The sequence below is a fragment of the Diorhabda sublineata genome, chromosome 6, assembly GCF_026230105.1.
Source record: "Diorhabda sublineata isolate icDioSubl1.1 chromosome 6, icDioSubl1.1, whole genome shotgun sequence".
Classification (NCBI taxonomy): domain Eukaryota; kingdom Metazoa; phylum Arthropoda; class Insecta; order Coleoptera; family Chrysomelidae; genus Diorhabda; species Diorhabda sublineata.
The window spans coordinates 12,536,801-12,555,076 of record NC_079479.1 but is presented as its reverse complement, the minus strand read 5'-3'; the positions used below and the strand labels follow the sequence as shown (position 1 = coordinate 12,555,076).

The following is an 18,276-nucleotide window of genomic DNA, read 5'->3' as shown; positions in this document are numbered from 1 at the left end:
ATCTTTGGTGCCTTTTCTCTATTTTGTTTTTAATTTCTTTTGTACCTTATTTCGTTGTTGTATCTTGTTTTATTCTCAATTTTTCTTAGAAATTCCATTTTTGTACCTTGTATTTATTCTTGTATCCGTATTTCTAATCCAAATGTTAATACGGTTATTTTTTCATATATTTCCGTTTTTAAAAGTTCCTATATTTCCTTTTTGTATCCTAATTCCTCCATTTCACTCGTTTATCTTTTGTTTTAATCTTCCGATTTGTGTTAATACGAAAAATAGGTTATGTCAACATATTTTAAAAAATTTTTATATTTATATCTACTACAAATAAATATGATAAAAAATTGTTAGATATAAAAATATAATCATTTGATTATTTTTATCTTAAATTGGTAAACAATTTTTTATTTACGGAGTCATCTCTTTTGTATACATAAGAGAGGGACGAGATAAATTGGAAAATATTTTCCTTATATTTAATTATCAATTAAATATAAGGAATATAATAAAAAAAATATTATCTAATAGATATAATCATTAAAACTGTTCTCGTTTAAATAAACAAATTTCAATAACTACATTTTCGTAACATGATTTTTATCAGAAGTAATTAGAGTTTATTATTATTTAATATTCATTTATCTTCCTGTATATATAAAATTTGTTGTAAAATTCTACGAACCATTCAAGGTTGTAATTAATGATCGTTAATAATAATAATTATGTAAGATATAAATTTTAAAACGATTATAGAAACAGTTTACTACAACAAATGCGAATAATCGTCTTGAATAAGACAATATGAAATATTTTTTTTTAAATAATTTATTTATATTTTTGTTATTTTGCGTCGGGAATTTGTCAAATTCTTACAAGATTTTGGGAGTGGTGCCTGCTCCGCCTCACAGTCATTTCACGTTGGGGTTTCGTTTGATGAAGGCTCTAGCCGATAAAGGTCACGAAGTAACTTTTATTAATAGTCATCCCCAAAAAGTGCCCGTTAAAAATATCAGGGATGTGTCTACGGAGGAGATCAAAAAGATCTTCGAAGGTAAATAAATCGACTTTATTAATTTTAATATGTTTGTAGTATATTTTGTTGTTTATTAACAAGATTATTTCATTTTTGAAAATATTTTTGCCTCGATTTATTAAAAAAAAATAATAACTAATTAATACATAGATTTTATTATTTATTTCATCAAGCTTTTAGTTTTAATATACTTTTAGATTTGAAGTTTTTGTATTTTTTTCACGAATAAAATCTTTTTTTTCTAATAATTACCAAAAATTATTAGATATTAGAAAAATCATTCAATTTTCTTATTTATACATATTTTATTAATTATTTAATTATCTTCCAACTCTCTTTCTACACTATTTTTATTTATCTTTTTATATTTTTGTTTCTTTTCATTTGATTTTCTCGTTCTATTTTTATTATTTCTTTCTACACTTATTTCAATTTCTACTCTTTTTAATAGTTTTTCTTGTATATGTAATTTTTTTTAATATGTCATTAAAGCTTCTCACTACTCAATTTTTTTATATTTCTTGTATATTTCATTCAAATTCTTCATTTACCAACTCTTTAAATGCGCTACATTTATTATTTCATTCTTGCATCCCTTTCCTTACTTTTCTATTATTTTCCATGACTGAATTTTCGATTTTTCCATCCAATTTTTTTCTACAGTTGTTGTGATCTTAGTCTATTATTATTTTCAATCTCGTTTCTCTATTTTTATTCATTCTTGTAGCTCTTTTCTTCGTTATCCATTATTTTCCATGATTAAATATTCAATTTTCTCATTTTACTTTCATTCTCTCTTCTTATAGCTCTTGTGATCTCAGTTCATTATTTTTATTTCTATCTCCTTTCATATTTTTTATTCATTCCTGTATCTGCTTCTTTTTCTATGACTGAATATTCTATTCCCTCCCCCTTTTCTAACCTAACTCTTTCTACAGGTTTCAACTGCTAAGATTCTTTTTTTTTTAGTCTCTAATACTTACATTTTTGTATCTTTTTGCTTTCATCTTTATCCTTTTCCATAACTCATTATTCGATTTGGTTATCCTTTTTATAATATATCTTTCGACACATTTAATATTTTCCTTCATTTATCACAAATTATATTTTTTGAACTATTTCGATATTTCTTTCTACCTACTTCCTTCTTTAGTTACTTAGAAATGGTTCTTCTTCTGTTTTTGGTTCTGTTTGGATTGTGGAAACCTTCAGAATCCAAATTTTCCTATTTTTTCGTAAGAAATATTGAATTTTTTATTTTTTTTTTTTAGATTACACTACAAAATTGGTTGATTTGGGTGAATGGTCATATTGGAAACAATTAAACTGGGTGGCCGATTTAGGAGCAGTAAAATCAAGATTAATTTTCAAAAATAAAAACGTTCAAAATTTATTAAAATCTAACGAAACTTTCGATCTCGTTATATCAAATCACCTTTTTAGCGACGCTTTTGCTTATTTCGCTTACAAATTCAAATGCCCTTTAATTATCCTGACTCCTGGTTCGACTAATTTATTCAGTAACTATTTAGTGGCGAATCCTTCACCGCCTTCATACGTTACTAATTTATTAGCCGATTACGGGGCTGATATGAATTTTTGGCAAAGATTTTCAAACATAATTCGCGAATTAGTCGGAGAAATATTCATCCACAATATCTTGATTCCAAAACAGAACCAAGTTCTTAAAGAATTGTTCCCGGACGCTCCCGAATTAACCTCGATTTTGTACGACGCCAGTTTGATTCTAGCAGCGTCCCATTCCAGTTTCTACGATCCGATACCTTTGCAGCAAAACGTTAAAGAAATCGGCGGATACCACGTCCAACCACCCAAACCCTTACCTAAGGATTTACAAGAATTTATGGATAATTCACCAGAAGGTGTCGTCATTTTTTCCATGGGATCGAATCTTAAAAGCGCGGATTTCCATCCGGAAAAAAGGAAAGCCATTTTGAACGCGTTTTCAAAATTAAAACAAAAAGTTTTGTGGAAATTTGAAACGGATTTACCGGATAAACCGAAAAATGTAAAAATTTCAAATTGGTTACCGCAATCGGATATTTTAGGTAAAGTTACTAATGTAATGTTTTTCTTATTCACTTATACTTTTACTTGTAAAAAAAACCAAACCCTCTTAAAAACTCAATACTGTGGTTTACTTACTTCTATGAAAACAAAGTCACTGTCTCTCTATATTACTGAGTTCCAAAGGTATTTAACGGCACGTGATTGTTAAACGAATCGAATTGCACGTTTTCTATTTATCGTGATGTAAAATTAACCTTTAACAACCTTACCTAACGTAACCGCACAATTCTGATTGATGTTGTTTCCGCCACATTTTATAATAATATATATGGACACGTGAGAGATTTAGAATCATTTGTAGTGTACCCATTGGGTATATTCTTATATCTAACGTTGTACTCCATATGTTCTACTCACACGGTATAAATTTTGTTTACATTGTATTCTGTAGTGGAAAATTTTAATTTATTTTTTATTTATGCATAAATTTCACAGGAATATATTAAATCTAAGACTTACCGTTGAATATTTTACGAATTTCTACCGCCCTTTTGATAGAACTTTATTTCGTTTCTATTATTACCTTTTTTTGCTTAATTTTTAAACTGTTGTTGATATGAAATTGATTTTTTTTAGCCCATCGAAACGTGTTAGGTTTCATTTCGCACGGTGGACTACTGGGTACCACCGAAGCAGTATACCACGGAGTACCCATATTGGGATTACCAATATTTTGGGATCAAATTAAAAACGTCGACGTGGCGGTTTCCAAAGGATTCGCCGTCAAATTAGATTTCCACAATCTCGATGAAAAATCATTCGGAGACTCTTTGAACGAAATTTTAAATAATCCAACGTATGTAATTTTATATTTTTTTCTTTATATATCGATAAATTCTTTAAAAAATTTGGTGTGTTATAGTAAAAAAAAGAAAAAGTAAAATCCCTGATTCGTTCCTTGAATATTCCTCACGCTCCTCTATCGCTGAAAGCTGAAAAATAACAAATTATCCCTTCGCAAGGTACCGGTTGGTTCGCTAGGAAATTCGTAGGGGCAGATAATTGAAACGACACTTTCTTTTCGTCGGATTTTTCATCTAATTCCATATTATCATCGTTTGCGATAAGCACTTCTTCGTAAACTTTCGTAGGTACCAAATCTCTGAGATCTCCTATTTCGTTGGGCGGTAATTTGTTGAACGGTTCGCGGATTTTACGTACTTGCAACATCAGTAACATGAACCACATGTATTCGTTTCTGATCGATTTTTCTTTATCGGTTTTGTCCAATTCGAGCATCTTATCGAACCAAATTCTCATGATCTTCCTATCGTTCGGAGGTAATAGTGTGACCATCGCTTTAGCCAACATGCTGTTGTAAAAGAAATTTTCGTCCAACAGATTCGCCATTTTTACTGGAATTTTCTTTATTATAACGAAATATTAACGTTTTTAATCGAAATACGTCATTAATTGACGGGAAAATAAACGTGTTTCTTCTTTTTGTGAATCAAATAAAAGACATTCGTCGTATGTCAATTAATGTTTATTTAATTGAATGACAAATCGAGAAATAGAATGACGGGAACGGAACCCAACCCTTATTTTTTCATTTAGTTAGCTTACAGTTCGCTTATGAAATTTTACCCTTTCATTGATTTAATACCGTTAAAAATAGTTGAAAAATTTTGATTTTTGTTTCTTGATTTCGCATGTCTTCAATTAAGTTCTTCTACATTTAATCCTGTCATATTTGAAGCGATCACTTTTCACAATGTATTTCATTTTTTTTTTTCGGGGGCAGAAAAGGCATTTTGCTGATTGATTTCGTCCCACGAGACCAAATAATCCAAGCGCATAGTTACTGCGTGTTCATTCCGAAATTACAGGTCAAAAAAGTTTTCTTCCCACACTGCGAACGTAGCAAAAAAAGCATTTGGTTTAGATGTATTTGAATATACTCTATATAGTGCAGATCTCGCTCCTAGTAACTCTTCTTACACTTAGAATCTCTTTTTGGTGATAAACATTTCAACGATAATGACGATGGTTCAAAACGCAAGCAGCAACAGAAGAAGACAAGTGTCTGCTATATTTTTGAAACTAGGTAGAAAATTTTTGTTATTTTGTTTTTCTTTCTCTTCTTCTATCCAATTTACGTGATTCTTGGTACTTTTTTTAACAAAATCGGTGTTTACAAGTCATCTGTTTCAGGTGGAAAACATTTGGGGACTCTATCTTTTGGAGTACAACTTTGCTATGACCTCAACCTTCAAATATATCATTTCTGGTACCTTCTGATTCTATATATGGTGTTCATGCTTCCTAAATATATTTTTTTTCGTTTAAAACCTCGTTTTTTTCAGTTTTCATAGTGTACTATGCCTTTATATCTTCAGCTCACTGTTCCCATTGGTCAAATGGGTACAAAACTAACCTAACCTATAATTTGGCAATTTTATCTTTAAGGGTACAACTCTCCTATGACCTTGACCTTGGTAAAGTTAGGTTAAGTTATTTAGGTACCCACCAGACCTATGGGATATATGGATGAAAGTTTTTTATTTTATTCAAAGGGAACTTTGACAGCTAGAATTTCAATAACTCGCCAATTCCCTAGTAAAGATTCTATTTGAACATTTTTGGTATTAACACTCACAATTACACGATATAAAGTGCGTTTCGATAACCGAGTTACCGGTTTCAGAGACTGAAGGTAAACTGTTTGTCTAAAATATCTGAAGACGATAATTTGGTTATCGATAAGATATCATCGAAATTCTCCTCCGTTTATCCCGTTTCTTCCACGATTTTCCTCAGTTCTTTCCAATTCATAATCATATTCAAGATGTCGTCTAAATATTCTCGACTTGTAGTTATAGGGAGGCGGCAAAAGAACGTTCATCTATAATGCACGATCAGCCGATCAAACAAATTGACGAAGCGGTTTTTTGGTGTGAATACGTTATCAGACACAAGGGGGCGCAGCATCTACGATCGCCGGCTTTAAATCTCCGATGGTATCAGTCGTACTACATCGATATCATCATTTTTATCAGTGTAGTTTTAATAACTCTATTGTTAATTACAAAATATTTATTAATTTTTATATTTAAGAAATTTTTTATTAAAGAAAATAACGAAAAGAAAAACAAATAAACAGAATTTTTCGTTTTTTATTATATGTTTTAATGAATTTTTGATTTTTATGGTAAAATGAGCAAAGAACTATTGGGAACAATAAGGACCAGAAGTAGACGAAGTCGTAGAAGGACTAAATTAATACTGGGAATAGAGGATGTACTATGACAAATAAAGGATTAAAAAACGAGAAAATTAACAAAGAAAAAAGGATTAAGTAGTAAGTAAATGGTTTAACGACTTTTTATTTCTATTTTTTCAATTTTTGAAATATCAATAGTCCAAAATACAAATTTGGGCAAAAAAAATTTATTTCTCCTCTAAATACATACGACATTTCATTTTTTGTAACTATTTTTGAGATCCGCTAGATTTTTATATAGTTTCATTATAATTGTCGATTGGGCGTCTATCTAAAAATATAAAAGACAAATTAAACAGCTATAAAATTCGAATACCCTTTATGTGGAAGTTGAAATCGATAACAAATAATTCGAATCGATCATTTAGTCAATAAATTAGCTCTCATTGTTTTTTCTGTCATCTTTCCAAATGGTAATCTACAAGTATCTCTTTGGTAAACCCATATTTGAATGTCGAAAGGCATTTTTGGATTAAAAAGCAAATTTTATGTCTATCACTAGGACAAGAACTCACTATTTTCACTATTTTTTAAGTAAATTTGTTGAAAAGTGAATAAAATCAACTTTTAGTTCTCTCTAATAGCCAAACGACTTTGTAGGTCCTAAGTTATTTAATGCATGACGTGTTAACAAACTCTAAAATCACTTGGTAACATAAAAACTCTGAAGTAGCCACCAGGATATATCAAGTTGCTCGAGGAACCAATAGAATCGATTTTTCGATAGCCAAGCGACCATGTTTGTCCTGAGATATGGAGTACACGTCAAAAATGACATGTTAACAAACTCTAGAAGCATTTGGTAACGGAACAACCCTAATATAGCCACTGGGGTATACCAACGACCGTATTTTGAACCAGAACCCAGTGATCCTTGAAGTTTTGTTGAACAAACACTTCAAGTCTAAAATAATTCATGATATTTATAACCAAATTCTCGTGAAACGACATTAAACTGGTGGTAAGTCTTCTGTCATGTGACTGTCCATCAACTATCACTTGGGAATGACAGAAACTGCAGATTCTGAGAACAAGCTATGAACTCAACACGGTTTTGGTCTGCGAATGTTCTGTCCTTAGGTACCTCGAAGAAGTATTGCCAGCATTTCGTGATCGGGACATAAAAACCCTAGAAAAATAAACCTCCTTTTGGAGGACTTGACGACTTGACGAATTTTGGAAAATAACTTCTAAATATAGATGTAAATGGTCTAACAATCCTCCCAGATCGATTTAGGTTAAAATCAAAAACTAATCAAGTAGCAATCATTTTATCTATGGTTCTTGGTGCATCACGATTTGGAACCTAAGATAAAACGGCATTAAACTGGAGGTCGATAATATGTCAGGATAACGACTATAGGAAACCATGAAAAGAGCATAAGATCTGCCCTTAGGCATCTTGAGTGAGTGGTGCTAATATCATGACATTAGGGACACTTTGCCTATGGTTATGCACTTGGTGCATTTCGGATTTACCATGATTTGGAATCCGACAAAAAACGACATTAAACTGGAGGTTGTTCTACTTAGAGATCTCCTTGAACCGATAAGAATGGAAGAGGATGACAACTGAAGATTCCACGAGGAAGTAATGAGGATTTACTTCGTGAATCTTCAGCCTTTAGGTACATAAAAGGAGTAATGGTAACACCTAGGCAATCGGGACATGAAAACAACAAAAAAATGTTCTTCTTCGGGAGGATTTGACATATTTTAGGAGCAAAATAGTGAGAACAGGTCACCTTAAGACAGAAGAAGGAAGTAATGAAGACAGCGGAGGATTTACTCCAAGAATATCCTTCTTTTAGATACCTAGAGGGAGTAATTGTTAAACTTTGAGATGTGGGATATAAAAACAAGAAAAAACGGTTTATTTGGGAGGATTTAACGTATTTTGGGAGCAGAATAGTGAGAATATGTCACCTTAAGACAGAGGAAGGAAGTAATGAAGACAGCGGAGGATTTACTCCAAGAATATCCTTCTTTTAGATACCTAGAGGGAGTAATTGTTAAACTTTGAGATGTGGGATATAAAAACAAGAAAACAATGGTTTATTTGGGAGGATTTGACGTATTTTGGTAGCAGAATAGTGAGAACAGGTCACCTTAAGACAGAGGAAGGAAGTAATGAAGACATCGAAGGATTTACTCCAAGAATATCCTTCTATTAGATACCTAGAGGGAGTAATTGTTAAACTTTGAGATGTGGGATATAAAAACAAGAAAAAACGGTTTATTTGGGAGGATTTGACGTATTTTGGGAGCAGAATAGTGAGAATATGTCACCTTAAGACAGAGGAAGGAAGTAATGAAGACAGCGGAGGATTTACTCCAAGAATATCCTTCTTTTAGATACCTAGAGGGAGTAATTGTTAAACTTTGAGATGTGGGATATAAAAACAAGAAAACAATGGTTTATTTGGGAGGATTTGACGTATTTTGGGAGCAGAATAGTGAGAACAGGTCACCTTAAGACAGAGGAAGGAAGGAAGTAATGAAGACATCGAAGGATTTACTCCAAGAATATCCTTCTTTTAGATACCTAGAGGGAGTAATTGTTAAACTTTGAGATGTGGGATATAAAAACAAGAAAACAATGGTTTATTTGGGAGGATTTGACGTATTTTAGGAGCAAAATAGTGAGAACAGGTCACCTTAAGACAGAAGAAGGAAGTAATCAAGACAGCGGAGGATTTACTCCAAGAATATCCTTCTTTTAGATACCTAGAGGGAGTAATTGTTAAACTTTGAGATGTGGGATATAAAAACAAGAAAACAATGGTTTATTTGGGAGGATTTGACGTATTTTAGGAGCAAAATAGTGAGAACAGGTCACCTTAAGACAGAAGAAGGAAGTAATGAAGACAGCGGAGGATTTACTCCAAGAATATCCTTCTTTTAGATACCTAGAGGGAGTAATTGTTAAACTTTGAGATGTGGGATATAAAAACAAGAAAACAATGGTTTATTTGGGAGGATTTGACGTATTTTGGGAGCAGAATAGTGAGAATAGGTCACCTTAAGACAGAGGAAGGAAGTAATGAAGACATCGGAGGATTTACTCCAAGAATATCCTTCTTTTAGATACCTAGAGGGAGTAATTGTTAAACTTTGAGATGTGGGATATAAAAACAAGAAAACAATGGTTTATTTGGGAGGATTTGACGTATTTTGGGAGCAGAATAGTGAGAATAGGTCACCTTAAGACAGAGGAAGGAAGTAATGAAGACAGCGGAGGATTTACTCCAAGAATATCCTTCTTTTAGATACCTAGAGGGAGTAATTGTTAAACTTTGAGATGTGGGATATAAAAACAAGAAAAAACGGTTTATTTGGGAGGATTTGACGTATTTTGGGAGCAGAATAGTGAGAACAGGTCACCTTAAGACAGAGTAAGGAAGTAATGAAGACAGCGGAGGATTTACTCCAAGAATATCCTTCTTTTAGATACCTAGAGGGAGTAATTGTTAAACTTTGAGATGTGGGATATAAAAACAAGAAAAAACGGTTTATTTGGGAGGATTTGACGTATTTTGGGAGCAGAATAGTGAGAACAGGTCACCTTAAGACAGAGGAAGGAAGTAATGAAGACATCGGAGGATTTACTCCAAGAATATCCTTCTTTTAGATACCTAGAGGGAGTAATTGTTAAACTTTGAGATGTGGGATATAAAAACAAGAAAACAATGGTTTATTTGGGAGGATTTGACGTATTTTGGGAGCAGAATAGTGAGAATAGGTCACCTTAAGACAGAGGAAGGAAGTAATGAAGACAGCGGAGGATTTACTCCAAGAATATCCTTCTTTTAGATATCTAGAGGGAGTAATTGTTAAACTTTGAGATGTGGGATATAAAAACAAGAAAAAACGGTTTATTTGGGAGGATTTGACGTATTTTGGGAGCAGAATAGTGAGAACAGGTCACCTTAAGACAGAGTAAGGAAGTAATGAAGACAGCGGAGGATTTACTCCAAGAATATCCTTCTTTTAGATACCTAGAGGGAGTAATTGTTAAACTTTGAGATGTGGGATATAAAAACAAGAAAAAACGGTTTATTTGGGAGGATTTGACGTATTTTGGGAGCAGAATAGTGAGAACGGGTCACCTTAAGACAGAGTAAGGAAGTAATGAAGACAGCGGAGGATTTACTCCAAGAATATCCTTCTTTTAGATACCTAGAGGGAGTAATTGTTAACTTTGAGATGTGGGATATAAAAACAAGAAACCAATGGTTTATTTGGGAGGATTTGACGTATTTTGGGAGCAGAATAGTGAGAATAGGTCACCTTAAGACAGAGGAAGGAAGTAATGAAGACAGCGGAGGATTTACTCCAAGAATATCCTTCTTTTAGATACCTAGAGGGAGTAATTGTTAAACTTTGAGATGTGGGATATAAAAACAAGAAAATACGGTTTATTTGGGAGGATTTGACGTATTTTGGGAGCAGAATAGTGAGAACAGGTCACCTTAAGACAGAGTAAGGAAGTAATGAAGACAGCGGAGGATTTACTCCAAGAATATCCTTCTTTTAGATACCTAGAAGGAATAATGGTAAAACCTTGAGAATTGGGATATAAAAACAGCTTTCCTTTCGGAAAAGTCGACGTATTTTGGAAGCAGAACAATAAGATAGAGAGTTATTTACAAAACATCTTGTAGGTATAGATACAAACGACTCTCCAAGCAAATCAAGACAGCGGATGTTCTACTAGTATTATACCCTTAGACACCTAGTGAATTGGGAGATGAAAATTTTTAAAAAAATAACCCCCTTGGGAGAATTAGCAATCAATATATCTTTTGTTTTTAGGTACATTTCGAAATCTGAGAAAACGCGTTTAAAAACCACCAAAAAATTGATTAATCGAAGAGAGAAACGATGAGGTATTTTCATTAACCTAAGGAGAATTTTTGATCGGAGAATAAAATTATACTTACAGCTTGTTTGGCGCTACCGAATTTTTTCATCATACTAGAATTTTCTTCGTTCAAATCATTCAATTCCTTCTGACTAATTTGAAGATGATCCGATAAAACTTTACAAACGCTTTCGTATCCCATAAAATCGGGACTTAGAATACTATCGATTCGTTGTAATTGTTCGTCGCATACGTTAGAAACTTCATATTCCAAAGTGTCGTCTTTTTCCGAAAATTCGAAAATACGTTCGATCATATCGGCGGCAATTTTACCGCAAAATTCATCGATTTTATATTTGGATAAATTAGTAGCGTCGCGAATCTCCTTAGCCATACAATCGATACGTTTAAGAGCTTGGGATGAAATCAAATTTTGCGTAGATTCGAATTCGTTACGCATTTTTTCGATCGCATTGTATACTACGTATTTAACGCCTTCCGAAATTCGGATTGTTCGCGATTCGTTTTGTTTCGATTTTAAATCGTCTTTTAATTCTTTCAAATAGATTTGAAATTTTTGTATGTTCAAGTTTATACGTTCCATTTGTTTCAATACGTTCGTCTCGAAGTTATCAGTTTGTCGTTGATATCTTTTCATACTGTCCAATTCTTCAGAGCTTGTGTAACTGTGGTAGTCGTCGTCAAATAAATCGTTACTCGCCCAATCGGAGTTTTCTTCGTTTTTTGTTTCTAAATATTGTTTATTAGGCCCTTTACGTCGAAACGAACGAGCGTTAATGTTATTTCTATTAAAAATATTCCCTTGGTTTTTCGTTTTATACGAATTCCTGGATTTTGATTTGTCTGGAGTCGAAGAAGCTTCCGGCATTACTCGCAAACTCTAAAAAACTCAAAGACATACATCGAGTCTACATATTTTATAATATATAGGATGTAGTGGGAGAAATTTTGATTAAAACTATTAAAAATTTGAAATTACGGAGCTGAGCTCAAATATAGTTGCCCACTTCCAGTTGTAGTATTATATGATTCACCATTTCAGAGGTTAAAGGTCATTTTGAAACGTCTTCTGGTAATACTATCCCAGAATTCTTATTTGGCCAAACAGCCATCGTATTCTCTAGATTTGTTACCTTGTGACTTTTTTCTATTTTCTAAGTTTAAAAAACCTTGCAGCCATAAAAAGTTCATCTTAACTGAGTTCTCTCAGGCGGGGTCTATTTGAGACCCTAGACATCTTATTTAACTAACAACGAGACCTTCAGCCTCCGTATACGTTATATTCGGCATCTTGTGATTTTTTTTCTTTTCTAGACTCAAAAATTGGAGTTCATTGAAGCCTTAAAAAGTAATTTTCTTGAGGTATTTCTTATATGAATACTCACATTTCTTGAAGAAAATGAAGTTATATCGACATATCTTGTGGAATTTGATGGACATCTACTACAAGTACAACCCTAAAACAACAAAAATTTATAATTTTTATGATATACTTAAATAATAATAATAATAACAAAAGTACAGGGTGATAAAAAAGAGTAGATTTGTTGTTTTGTACAAATATTATCGCTTCTGGTATTTCCCCAATCTCTGCAACAAAGATTTGTCGGTTTTGTCGGTTATAATAGATGGTTTTCTTAAAAGAACAAGGTTGGAAAGGCAAACGTCGGTGATTGGTAGTAATTTATCGATTAAATCGGTTTATTTGTCGGTAATAATAGTTTTATGGTCAAAAAAAGAGGTTGGAAACTCAACTGTCCATGATTAGAACAAATCTGTCGGTTGAATCGGTCGATTTAACGATAATAATCGATTTTTTTCAAGAAATGAGGTCATAAAACTCAACCTGTCGGTGATTGTCAGGAATTTATCGATTGAGTCGGTAGATTTGTCGGTAATAATCGATTTTTTGCTCAAAAAAAGAGGTTGGAAACTCAACTATCGATAATTGGAACAAATCTGTCGATTAAAACGGTAGATTTGTCAGTTATTGGAAACAATACATCGGTTGAATCAGTTGATTTAACGGTAATAATCGATTTTTTGCTCAAAAAAAGAGGTTGGAAACTCAACTATCGATAATTGGAACAAATCTGTCGATTAAATCGGTAGATTTGTCAGTTATTGGAAACAATACATCGGTTGAATCAGTTGATTTAACGGTAATAATCGATTTTTTGCTCAAAAAAGAGGTTGGAAACTCAACTATCGATAATTGGAACAAATCTGTCGATTAAAACGGTAGATTTGTCAGTTATTGGAAACAATACATCGGTTGAATCAGTTGATTTAACGGTAATAATCGATTTTTTGCTCAAAAAAGAGGTTGGAAACTCAACTATCGATAATTGGAACAAATCTGTCGATTAAAACGGTAGATTTGTCAGTTATTGGAAACAATATATCGGTTGAATCAGTTGATTTAACGGTAATAATCGATTTTTTGCTCAAAAAAAGAGGTTGGAAACTCAACTATCGATAATTGGAACAAATCTGTCGATTAAATCGGTAGATTTGTCAGTTATTGGAAACAATACATCGGTTGAATCAGTTGATTTAACGGTAATAATCGATTTTTTGCTCAAAAAAGAGGTTGGAAACTCAACTATCGATAATTGGAACAAATCTGTCGATTAAATCGGTAGATTTGTCAGTTATTGGAAACAATACATCGGTTGAATCAGTTGATTTAACGGTAATAATCGATTTTTTGCTCAAAAAAGAGGTTGGAAACTCAACTATCGATAATTGGAACAAATCTGTCGATTAAATCGGTAGATTTGTCAGTTATTGGAAACAATACATCGGTTGAATCAGTTGATTTAACGGTAATAATCGATTTTTTGCTCAAAAAAAGAGGTTGGAAACTCAACTATCGATAATTGGAACAAATCTGTCGATTAAAACGGTAGATTTGTCAGTTATTGGAAACAATACATCGGTTGAATCAGTTGATTTAACGGTAATAATCGATTTTTTGCTCAAAAAAAGAGGTTGGAAACTCAACTATCGATAATTGGAACAAATCTGTCGATTAAAACGGTAGATTTGTCAGTTATTGGAAACAATACATCGGTTGAATCAGTTGATTTAACGGTAATAATCGATTTTTTGCTCAAAAAAAGAGGTTGGAAACTCAACTATCGATAATTGGAACAAATCTGTCGATTAAAACGGTAGATTTGTCAGTTATTGGAAACAATACATCGGTTGAATCGGTAGATTTAACGGTAATAATCGATTTTTTTCAAGAAATGAGGTCATAAAACTCAACCTGTCGTTGATTGGCAGGAATTTATCGATTGAGTCGGTAGATTTGTCGGTGATAATCGATTTTTGGCTCAAAAAAAGAGGTTGGAAACTCAACTATCGATAATTGGAACAAATCTATCGATTTAAACGGTAGATTTGTCAGTTATTGGAAACAATACATCGGTTGAATCGGTAGATTTAACGGTAATAATCGATTTTTTTTTCAAGAAATGAGGTCATAAAACTCAACCTGTCGGTGATTGTCAGGAATTTATCGATTGAGTCGGTAGATTTGTCGGTAATAATAGATTTTTTGCTCAAAAAAGAGGTTGGAAACTCAACTATCGATAATTGGAACAAATCTGTCGATGAAATCGGTAGATTTGTCAGTTATTGGAAACAATACATCGGTTGAATCAGTTGATTTAACGGTAATAATCGATTTTTTGCTCAAAAAAAGAGGTTGGAAACTCAACTATCGATAATTGGAACAAATCTGTCGATTAAAACGGTAGATTTGTCAGTTATTGGAAACAATACATCGGTTGAATCAGTTGATTTAACGGTAATAATCGATTTTTTGCTCAAAAAAAGAGGTTGGAAACTCAACTATCGATAATTGGAACAAATCTGTCGATTAAAACGGTAGATTTGTCAGTTATTGGAAACAATACATCGGTTGAATCAGTTGATTTAACGGTAATAATCGATTTTTTGCTCAAAAAAAGAGGTTGGAAACTCAACTATCGATAATTGGAACAAATCTGTCGATTAAAACGGTAGATTTGTCAGTTATTGGAAACAATACATCGGTTGAATCAGTTGATTTAACGGTAATAATCGATTTTTTGCTCAAAAAAAGAGGTTGGAAACTCAACTATCGATAATTGGAACAAATCTGTCGATTAAAACGGTAGATTTGTCAGTTATTGGAAACAATACATCGGTTGAATCAGTTGATTTAACGGTAATAATCGATTTTTTGCTCAAAAAAAGAGGTTGGAAACTCAACTATCGATAATTGGAACAAATCTGTCGATTAAAACGGTAGATTTGTCAGTTATTGGAAACAATACATCGGTTGAATCAGTTGATTTAACGGTAATAATAGATTTTTTGCTCAAAAAAGAGGTTGGAAACTCAACTATCGATAATTGGAACAAATCTGTCGATTAAAACGGTAGATTTGTCAGTTATTGGAAACAATACATCGGTTGAATCAGTTGATTTAACGGTAATAATAGATTTTTTGCTCAAAAAAGAGGTTGGAAACTCAACTATCGATAATTGGAACAAATCTGTCGATTAAAACGGTAGATTTGTCAGTTATTGGAAACAATACATCGGTTGAATCAGTTGATTTAACGGTAATAATCGATTTTTTGCTCAAAAAAAGAGGTTGGAAACTCAACTATCGATAATTGGAACAAATCTGTCGATTAAAACGGTAGATTTGTCAGTTATTGGAAACAATACATCGGTTGAATCAGTTGATTTAACGGTAATAATCGATTTTTTGCTCAAAAAAAGAGGTTGGAAACTCAACTATCGATAATTGGAACAAATCTGTCGATTAAAACGGTAGATTTGTCAGTTATTGGAAACAATACATCGGTTGAATCAGTTGATTTAACGGTAATAATCGATTTTTTGCTCAAAAAAAGAGGTTGGAAACTCAACTATCGATAATTGGAACAAATCTGTCGATTAAAACGGTAGATTTGTCAGTTATTGGAAACAATACATCGGTTGAATCAGTTGATTTAACGGTAATAATAGATTTTTTGCTCAAAAAAGAGGTTGGAAACTCAACTATCGATAATTGGAACAAATCTGTCGATTAAAACGGTAGATTTGTCAGTTATTGGAAACAATACATCGGTTGAATCAGTTGATTTAACGGTAATAATAGATTTTTTGCTCAAAAAAGAGGTTGGAAACTCAACTATCGATCATTGGAACAAATCTGTCGATTAAAACGGTAGATTTGTCAGTTATTGGAAACAATACATCGGTTGAATCAGTTGATTTAACGGTAATAATAGATTTTTTGCTCAAAAAAGAGGTTGGAAACTCAACTATCGATAATTGGAACAAATCTGTCGATTAAATCGGTAGATTTGTTAGTAATAATCAATTAGTTAAAAAAAATTAGTCTATAGAACTATTTTTGTTAGTGATTGGCAGGAATTTGTCGGTTGGATCGATAATAATAGATTTTTTTCTTAAGAAACAAAGTTATTGGAAACAATACATCTGTAGAATCGGTAGATTTAACGGTGATAATCGATTTTCTTCAAGAAATGAGGTTATAAAACTTAACCTATCGGTGATTGTTAGGAGTATATTGGTTGATTCGGTAGATTTTTGGATAATAATCGATTTTTTGCTTGAAAAAAGAGGTTGGCAACTAAAATCTTCCAACTGTCTCCGATACTTGTCCCCCATAAAGTTGGAAATATTCGAGATTGTACATACCTCACATCTTGTAGATGTTGAAGAAGACTGATCATTTCCCTTAAAAAACCTCGTGCATTTCGGAATCGTTAATCCGTTTCCGAATTGGGAGGTTATATAGTAGTCTGCTGGAGAGGCATTAAAATCTAAAAACAAATGGCGATTTAATTGTCAAAACAATTTTGAATTGATAAAAACTTACCAGGGTATTTGTAATTGAACCTTTTTGCTCTTGGAAACGACATATTTTTATCGAAATCTAATGAAATAATCAAAAACTTTTACGAAAGTTCCACTAGTTACTTCAATTGATACAAACTGGAAGTATTTCAATATTTTTGTCGACGAAAAAACGTGTTTTAATTAAAAAAATTCACTATAGTCCAGTGAATTATTGGAATTTTGAATTTCGACGAAAAATTATATCAAAAAAAGAAGCATTATATTTACGGTTTTTTGGTTGTTCGGTCATCATCGGCTGTCTTTTACCCTTAATGTTTCGTCAACATGAGAAAATAGCATCTTCAGACGAACCACTAATTATATTTCGATTATTTCCTGTATATTTTCATACGAAGTAAAAATAAATCGTCGGTTGCCTTAAGTACATGCGACACAGTGTACGAGGGTTATTTTTCTTTCCATTATCATTTTTATATTTCAATATTTTTTCCTTTTAGGTCCTTTCTCTTCCGTACACATCCTCATATGATGAAAATCTCTCAGCTGCAATTGAAATTTTGAGGTTAGAAGGCCAGATCTGGTGATTACTATGGGTGGTTTAACAATTCGTTCGTCCAGTTCGATTTGGTGAACTTTTCTGCAGTTCCAGACTCTTGTCGCCAGTCAATCTTACGTTTCAATTTAGTTGTCAAAAATTTAACATTCGTAAATAATTATCTACACATTTCTCTCCCATTTGCGTGCGTGTCAAAAAATCAAACTGTCTTATTTATTTTCATATTAACACTATTCACTAAACTATACACTAAACACTTCTGTCTAATTTATTTAAATTCATTGTTTACTTATCTACTTATATTCGAGATGACACCATATTAATTGCTCTCATCTGCGGCTTGTTTATATACACTTTAATCGTATCCAGAATGCTTGAAATCTCTAATTAGAAATTGATTTTATAAAAAATTGCCACAACATGTTGTAAATAAGTTATAAAAACAATATAAAGAAATTGTCGTTGTTTTAAATTGTTCTTCTAATAATTGTATTTACTGCATCAGCGAAACCTTAGATTTTATTAACATAATAGAACTTGACCCGCTTCGTCGTTTACGTTTGTGGACGAGTGTAGAACTTTTAATCACTGGATGCTCA

General features: G+C 32.4%; 3 protein-coding genes across 3 annotated transcripts; 1 reads left to right on the top strand and 2 right to left on the bottom strand.

The window, feature by feature from the left end:
• The first annotated feature begins 680 nt into the window (after positions 1 to 680).
• LOC130445480 (UDP-glucosyltransferase 2-like) lies at positions 681 to 6,430 on the top strand. The gene is made up of 4 exons (XM_056781112.1): positions 681 to 1,048; positions 2,302 to 3,099; positions 3,698 to 3,917; positions 5,938 to 6,430. Exons 1-4 carry the CDS (start codon positions 799 to 801, stop codon positions 6,218 to 6,220), a joined length of 1,551 nt encoding a protein of 516 aa, XP_056637090.1. The 5' UTR covers positions 681 to 798; the 3' UTR covers positions 6,221 to 6,430.
• Positions 3,967 to 5,122, bottom strand: LOC130445482 (uncharacterized). Its single transcript, XM_056781115.1, has one exon. The coding sequence runs from the start codon at positions 4,469 to 4,471 to the stop codon at positions 4,031 to 4,033; it is 441 nt and encodes a 146-aa protein (XP_056637093.1). The 5' UTR covers positions 4,472 to 5,122; the 3' UTR covers positions 3,967 to 4,030.
• Positions 6,428 to 17,313, bottom strand: LOC130445481 (uncharacterized). Its single transcript, XM_056781114.1, has 5 exons — positions 17,141 to 17,313; positions 16,960 to 17,084; positions 12,615 to 12,686; positions 11,288 to 12,109; positions 6,428 to 6,615 (listed from the first exon to the last, which is right to left on the bottom strand). Exons 1-5 carry the CDS (start codon positions 17,181 to 17,183, stop codon positions 6,541 to 6,543), a joined length of 1,137 nt encoding a protein of 378 aa, XP_056637092.1. The 5' UTR covers positions 17,184 to 17,313; the 3' UTR covers positions 6,428 to 6,540.
• Positions 17,314 to 18,276: the final 963 nt, after the last annotated feature.